Genomic DNA, 8,273 nt, shown 5'->3' with positions numbered 1-8,273 from the left:
TTGGTCAAATTCCTTGACCAACACTGCCAGTGTCCCCATCTCTGGCCAGGGCCTAGTTGACGCTGGGATATTATGATTAGAAAAGGAATTGTAAAGTACATGCCTTGCTGCGAAGTCCCAAACCTAACATGAACCTCCATTATAACAGCTTCAGCATCCTCCTCCGCCACACAGTTCAACATGAATATATAGGGTGGAGGAGGGGGTTGGGGGGGGGGGGCAGATTGTCTTTTCATGCCCTGCTCTCATGGTGACCTCAGTTTCGATTCCCCTCCATTTCCATGCTTAGGGTGAGCCCTGTCTAGGTCTTCGGAGTCAGCAGATTCATGGGGGACTCTCGTTACCGGGAGGGACGTGGTGGCGGTCTTCACTCTCGGGGGGGTAACGCTCACTCAGTCTAGTTCCGCCGCGTCTGTGCTTAGTAGGTGATGTCCAAAGTACGTTAAATCATAATAGGCATTATTGACCAACACCAAAGTGACTCAGCAGCAGTGCAGGGCCTCCTTAGGTGTGTGGCTTCCTGGCGACCTAACTTCGATGGTTCCCTGTGGACTGCTGACGCTGATACTTTGACAGACTAACCCGGGTGTGGCTGTGTATGGGGAAGACTCGGAATGAGTGGCGTGGAAGTAATGCCACTAAAACGATGCAGATGACGGGGCAGAACTGCATGACCCCTCCCCTCCCCCTCTCCCCCCACGCCCCCCCCAACCCCCCCCCCCACCGCCCCACCGCCAAAAACAAACAAACAAAACAAAACAAAAAAAACAAAAAAAACACCAACAAAAGCAAACAAACAAAAACTGCTATTAAAAACAAAACAAAAAGAATTTTAAAAGAAGCCTAGTTATTTTGGGAGTAAAAAAACAACTGAAGATAGTGTGAAACCACTGAAAATATACACCTAATTACCAAGTGGAATGTTTTATTCTTTGCGTAGAAAATTTCTTCTAAACTGATAAAAATGACTGCTCTTGATGCTGTGTCAGAATATCAGATCAAAGTGCCAAGTTTAGAGAATTAAAAAAAAAATATATATATATGTAACAGTAAAGTCAGTTTGCATATAATTTGGCTTCTTTTTAATTTTTTTTTTGGTGCCCATCCTAGAGGTGCAATATTGTTTTAAACAAGATGACTGGAAAAATAATAAAATTTTCCTATTTTTATGCCTATTTTTTTGTCAACTGACAAAGTATTTGCAGAGAAATTGGCAATGTTAAAGTTTACCACGGACACACAGACACACACACACACAGACACATAGAGAGAAAGAGAGAGACAACCGAACACCGGGTTAAAACATAGACTCACTTTATTTACACAAGTGAGTCAACAAACAAAAAAACGAAGGGAATTATTACGAAGAAACTGAAAAGATAACACAAACTAAAAACAACAAAATCTGACAGAAGAATTGATTGCGGTGTTACTCTGTTCTGAAAATAGTTAAGGACCAATTTCATGAGAACTCGAACAGTTTTCTAGTTCTTGGGGGTATGGTCAGTGGTATGATGCTGAGTTTTTGGCAAACAGCGGGTATATATAATGTTGTGTATCTTTTGGATGTCTGTATCTTTTGGATGTCTTTTGGATGTCTGTATCTTTTGGATGTCTGTATCTTTCCGATGTACGCCTTAGGCAACACGGCCGTGAAGTTTTTAGCCAGCGAAACTGAGACTAACCCCTGTCTTTTGCTCCATGCCTGTGCGTGCGTTTAGTGTGTGTGTGTGTGTGTGTGTGTGTGTGTGTGTTTGACAGACAATTAATACTAAATAAAGAGCAGATGCAACAAGTCTTTCAGTGAGACTGATGATGATGATGATCATAGAAATGGTCGAAGAAGGATTAAAAAAAAAAAGAAAAAAAAAAAGGCATCAAGGCACCACTCGTATCCAGTCAGACTGGTGTGTGTGTGTGTGTGTGTGTGTGTGTGTGTGTGTGTGTGTGTGTGCTTGCACCCCAGTGCGTGTGCGTCCATACGTGGAAATGCGCGCACTTGTATTATTCTATTTTATTTTTATTTTTTATTTTTTGTGTGCAAATTAAAACATTTTACAATCGATTAAGCATAATGGGACATTATGATGAAACAAACACTAAAAATAGATAAAGAATAAATAGATGATTAGACAGATAGATAAATAGACATATAAACTGGTTAGTAAAGAAACATATAAACAAACAAAAAGAAGCAAAGAAACAAAATGAATAGATAAATAAATAAATAAATAAATAAATAAATAAACATATTGATATTGACAGCGTTTAAAAAAGGGAAGAAACACATTCTCTTGCATATCTGCATGTTATATATAGCTTAGAAAATAATTTCAGTTGCATTTATAAGGCAAAATTCATGATACACCTTCACCATAATTATAACATACCATATTTGCTTCAGCAAAATCATCAGGGAGAACAGGTACCAGCACACATTCTCGTATTGAGAACAGGTATTTCAATAGTTTGAAAATGTTTTCGATAGCAAATACATTTTTCCCCAATTAAATACATTCAAAGGCCCCGCAATGTGTTTGTTTTTTCGTTGTTGTTTTTTTTCTTTCTTTTCTAGGAAGGGGGGTGGTTTCCCCTATCTCCTCATTCCCGGCGTCGTACAGCACGGATCTTGTAGGGCTCGGGCACGTGCGTTCCGCCCAGGTGTCCCACAAGGCTGGGCAGGGCCTCCGGTTCCGGTGGCAGGAACCGGAAGTGCTGAACGAGCGTGCTGAGGTACAGGAAGAGCTCCACCCGGGCCAGTGCCTCTCCCAGACACATCCGGCGTCCTGTGGCCGTCAGCCGTGCACAGGGTGAGCATGGTGATGATGATAATGATAGTGATGATAAAAAGAAGAAGAAGAAGAAGAAGATGATGATGAGGAGGAGAAGGAGGAAGAGGAGGAGGAGGAGGAGAAGAAGAAGAAGAAGAAGAAGAAGAAGAAACGAAATGATGATAATGATAGTAATAGCAGTAATAATAATAATGATAATCATCATCATAATAATCATAATCATATTCAAAATCATTGTGATAAAAGGGGAAGACTGCAGGGGAGAGAGTGAGTGGGAGGGCTAGGCGGAGAAATCAAAAGTAGCTTCTGGGGCAAATAGCCTCCCTTGTTACATTACGTCCCTTGCGTATCCGGAAGTAGCGCCTTTTTTGAAACAGGTCCCACAATTCAAGGTACCAAGACAGAAAATTAACCAACCGCCGGCCCACCTGCCCGCTGCCCCCTTCCACCCCACCCAACCACACCCACACAACCACCCATACCCACCAACTCCGAAAGGAATGAACTCCTCAGGCCTGACCAGCTTCCCGTCGGCGTCGATGAACCTCTCCGGGCGGAAGCTGTACGGGTCGCCGCCCCAGACCTCCGGGTCATGGAGCGCCGTGTCCAGGAACGGCATGATGACGGCGCCACGGGGAATGACGTAGCCCCGGAAGCTGACGTCACAGGGCGTGGAGTGCCCGACGGCGAAGGGGGCGATGCTGGAAACCCGCAGGACCTCGTTGAGGGTGGCCTCCAGGTAGACCATCCGGGGCCTGTCGCGGATGGTGGGCGGGCGGTGGAGGCCGATGACCTCGCGGACCTCCTGGAAGCACTTGTCCTGCACGTGCTGGTGGTGCAGGAAGTAGAGGAGGGTCCAGCGGAGGGTCACCGACGTCGTCTCCGTCCCAGCGATGAACAGGTCGCCCACCGTCGTCAGCAGCTCCGGTTCTGCAACAACAACAATAAAATAAATAGATATATGAATAAATAAATAGATGAATAGACAAACGAATTAAAAAGAAAAAGAATAGGTAGATAAGTGAATAAATAAATAAATGACTAACTAACTAACTAACCAACTAACTACTAACTAACTAACTAACTAACTAACAACAACAACAACAACAACAACAACAAAAACAACAACAATAAGGATGATGATGATGATGATGATGATGATAACCCTACAACTAACGATGATGATGATGATGATGATGATGATGATAATAATAATAATAATTCAATTTACAAAGCGCCTTTCCACATAGAGCATGCTCACCGACGTTGTACAATGTAGACACCCATGTTTAAAACCACGAATTTAAACACTGAAGTGAAAAAAAACAAAAAAACTTTCATCCACAATCCTTTACAGTCAGCAATTTGCGGCTTCTACCAATTTAGTGTAAAAAAAAACAACAACAAAAAACAACCAAAAAAACAACCAAAAAAAACAAACCCCACAAAACCCCCCCCAAAACTCAAAAACCCAACAACATGAAATTGATAATGTTTTTGTTTCCTTTTGACCCAACAGATCTCTCTTACTAGCTTTCTGTGTCCTGCTCACAGAGGTATAGGTCAGCATCAGCGCGGCAGCGGTCAGTCACATGTACTGCGCTAAACGCTTTCCCGCTGGCGAGCTGAATTCCGCGCTTGTGTAATCTCCCTTACACACTCTAGTCTTTCTACTCTTTGTTAGGCCAGAAGTGTTATTAAAAATCAAACGCAAATTAATTATGTTCCCGCCCCCCAACAGTGGTAAACTTTACATCAGTGTGATCAGTGTAATTTGTTCAATTTTATCGGAAAAAGAACGGCTCTGTTGCTCACATCTGGACAATGCATACAACACAATACAATGCAGTATAATCCGATCTGACCTGACATTTAAAACGACTCGCTTTGACTAACTTCTTTCTTTCTTTCTTTTATATCTTCCTTATTTTATTTTATTTTTTTACAATACTTCTGTTCAGTTACTCAAGGAGGCGTCACTGCGTTCGGACAAATCCATAATTATACGCTACACCACATCTGCCAAGCCAAGCAGATGCCTGACCAGCAGCGTAACCCCAATGCGTTTAGTCAGGCCTTGAGGAAAAAAAAAAAAACATACCCAAAAAGGTAAGCAGATAGATAATGAAATAAAATACAACGCGAAAAAGACCCCCCACCCCCACCCCCCAAATAAATAAGTAAGTGAATAAACAGATAAATAAATATAAGACAAGAGAGGCAAGGCCTTCAAGACTCACTTGTGACTGAGAGTAAAACACACAAGCTTTTTGTGTATTGAGTATAATTTCAAAATGTAATGTTTAAGATGAGAAAGATCAGTTTAAAGCAAATTAAGTCCCCTAGCATTAATTACAGAGTAATTTCCCTTCTTTACTATCTGCACCAAAACGTTTGCAAAATAAATAAAACTTCCATGCTTAGCAAAAGAAGTTCCTGTTTGAACAAAAAATGATAATAATGACTGCTCTTGTTGTTGGCTCAGAATATCAGATCAAAGTGCCAAGTTTAGAGAATACAAAAATATAAATATAACAGTAAATGCAGTTTGCATATAATTAGGCTTCATTATTTATTTTTTGTGCCCATCCCAGAGGTGCAATATTGTTTTAAACAAGATGACTGGAAAGAACTGAATTTCTCCTATGTTTATGCTTAATTTGGTGTCAACTGACAAAGTATTTGCAGAGAAAATGTCAATGTTAAAGTTTACCATGGACACACAGACACACACACACACAGACAACCGATCACCGGGTTAAAACATAGACTCACTTTGTTTACACAAGTGAGTCAAAAAGGCAGAAAAAGAAAATAATGACAAAAAAAAAAAAAAAAAAAAAAGAAAAGAAAAAAAAGAAAAAAAAAAGAAGAAAAAAGATTTACCACAGAGGCTGGTAAAAACTCCTTGCTTCTCTTTCCTCCTCATTTGCTGCAGGTAGCCATAGATGAAATCCCTGGCAGGTCCCTGCTGATGTTCATCATCATCACCATCACTATCACCATTCAATTCGTCCTTATCGTTGCCACTGTCGTCATCGTCGCCGCCCCCGGTCATAGTGGAAGGGCGCACGTGCTCGTCGATCAAAGGCTGAAAGAAGGTCTCCTCAATTGCCTTGACATTGGCCATGATCTGGCGGATGCCGAAGAGGTCTCCTGGCAGGTACTCCAGGAACGGTATGAAGTGGATGACGGCCGCGCCTGTGCATGGATGGATAGATGAAGAGAGAGAGAGAGAGAGAGAGAGAGAGAGAGAGAGAGAGAGAGAGAGAGAGAGAGAATCAGTATATCAAAATCACTATCATTATCTGCACTCTGCTTCTTGCTCTTCTTCTAGCTTACTTTTCTTTTTCAAAGTAGTTGCAGTAGCAGCAGCAGCAGCAGCAGCAGCAGCGGCAGAAGCAGAAGGTGTAGTAGTAGCAATAGAAGTGTGTGTGTGTGTGTGTGTGTGTGTGTGTGTATCGCTGTGTGTGTGTGTGTGTGTGTGTGTGTGTGTGACTGAGTGAGAGAGAGAGTGAGTATTAAATGATCATGACTTCTTGTTCTTCGTCTATTGATCATGATCATTATGATGATGATGATGATGATGTCTATTATCATTATTATTAGTAGTGGTAGTAGTAGTCGTGGTAGTAGTAGTAGCAGCAGCAGCAGTATTAATTTATCATCATCATCGTGCATATAATACAGGATTCATCTCACTTCCCAGGCGTTCGATGTTGTCCTCCACGTTCTCAATGTAGCGGATGAAGACGGGGTCGTCGTAGCGGAAGCGCCGCCCGAAGACGATGGAGCAGATGTTGTTGGACACACTGACCGTCGTCAGTCGGTGAAGGTCGGCTGGCTGACCCTGGTGATCCTCGACAGCGCGGATGTAGTGGCTGACCTCTTCTTGCACCTTGCTGGCCAGCAGGTTCTTGCCCATGCCCAGCTTGCGGAGGATCTCCAGCGACGCCTTCCGCTGCTCCTTCCACGTAGGGCCGTGCGACAGGATGATACCTGAGGATGAAGGTTGGAGGTTGAAGGTTACTCAAAGGTCCCGTAGCCCTTTTACATACGGCCATCGGGGCAGCGAATTCATATCCACTGTGCGACGGGCGCAATAGCCGAGTGGTTAAAGCGTTGCACTTTCGATCTGAGGGTCCCGGGTTCGAATCTCGGTAACGATGCCTAGTGGGTAAATGGTGGAGATTTTTCTGATTTCCCAGGTCAACATATATACAGACCTGAACCCAGCTGGTGTGTATACGCGTACGCAAGTAGAAGATCACACACGCTCGTTAAAAATCCTGTAATCCATGTCAATGTTCGGTGGGTTACGGAAACAAGAACATATCCAGCATGCACCCCCGTCCCTGAAAACGGAGCATGGCGGGGTAAAAAGTCATACACGTAAAAGCCGACTCGAGTGCATACGAGTAAACGTGGGAGCTGCAGCTCACGAACGAAGAAGTAGAAGGAGTTTCACTGTGTCGATCTAGGGCTCTCGTAAGGGTAAGGAAGGCAAGGCCCAGTTCTCTCCTTCCGCTGTTTTAACCCTTTCCAACTACCGAGTCTGGTTCCCAATCACACCTGGCTGGAGTGAGGAAATCGGAGTAAAGTACCTTTCTCCAAGAACACAACACCATGCCGAATCAAGGGTCTTGAACCCTCATCACTGGTGAACACTTAATCAGAAATTCAACTGACGCCCGATTCTGTCATGGCGTCTCCAAGTTAGGAGGTTGGAGAAGAAGATAAATCCCAAGTAGGCCTACACCATTAATTTTGTTGCTTGACTGTCTGAGGGTTGAGCGGGGATCCGTTATCATTTCTGTCTGCAAATTAAGATAACAGCAGTTCGAGGATAACGGCACCACAACTGTCCAGTTGTCACTACTCAATAAAAGAACAAGGGTACAGATCTGGGCGCTAAGTCCTAGCCATTGGTAACATAGGTCGCTGAATGTATAACTATACATAATGATATGCCATTCTGTGGTGGGCAGCTTGTAATTTTTGACTCACTTGTGTAAACAAAGTGAGTCTATGTTTCAACCCGGTGTTCGGTTGTCTTTCTGTGTGTGTGTGTGTGTGTGTGTGTGTGTGTGTGTGTGTGTGTGTGTGTCCATGGTAAACTTTAACATTGACATTTTCTCAGCAAATACTTTGTCAGTTGACACCAAATTAGGCATAAAAATAGGAAAAATTCAGTTCTTTCCAGTCTTGTTTAAAACAATATTGCACCTCTGGGATGGGCACAATTTTTTTTTTTTTAAAAGAAGCCAAATTATATGCAAAATGTATTTACTGTTATTATTATTATTTTTTTATTCTCTAAACTTGGCACTTTGATCTGATATTCTGACACAACAAGAGCAGTCATTATTATCTTCTTTTTTTTCAAGCAGGAACTTCTTTTTAATTAATGCTAGGGGAATTAATTTGCTTTAAACTGATCTTTCTCATCTTAAACATTACATTTTGAAATTATACTCAATA

At 42.5% G+C, this 8,273-nt stretch overlaps 1 protein-coding gene across 1 annotated transcript in view; it reads right to left on the bottom strand.

Annotated features, from left to right (window-relative positions):
* Nucleotides 1–1,322: 1,322 nt before the first annotated feature.
* The window catches only part of LOC143294599 (cytochrome P450 2B4-like), a 52,184-nt gene continuing 45,233 nt past the window's right edge, over nt 1,323–8,273 (bottom strand). Inside the window, exons 4-7 of the mRNA XM_076605974.1 lie at nt 6,495–6,791; nt 5,679–5,993; nt 3,279–3,722; nt 1,323–2,786 (exon numbers count right to left, since the gene is read on the bottom strand). Coding sequence (XP_076462089.1) covers nt 2,602–2,786; nt 3,279–3,722; nt 5,679–5,993; nt 6,495–6,791 — 1,241 coding nt within the window. The 3' untranslated portion in view covers nt 1,323–2,601. The remainder of the gene's footprint in view (nt 2,787–3,278; nt 3,723–5,678; nt 5,994–6,494; nt 6,792–8,273) is intronic.

The sequence above is a fragment of the Babylonia areolata genome, chromosome 20, assembly GCF_041734735.1.
Source record: "Babylonia areolata isolate BAREFJ2019XMU chromosome 20, ASM4173473v1, whole genome shotgun sequence".
Taxonomy (NCBI): domain Eukaryota; kingdom Metazoa; phylum Mollusca; class Gastropoda; order Neogastropoda; family Buccinidae; genus Babylonia; species Babylonia areolata.
This window is presented reverse-complemented; position numbering and strand designations above follow the sequence as displayed.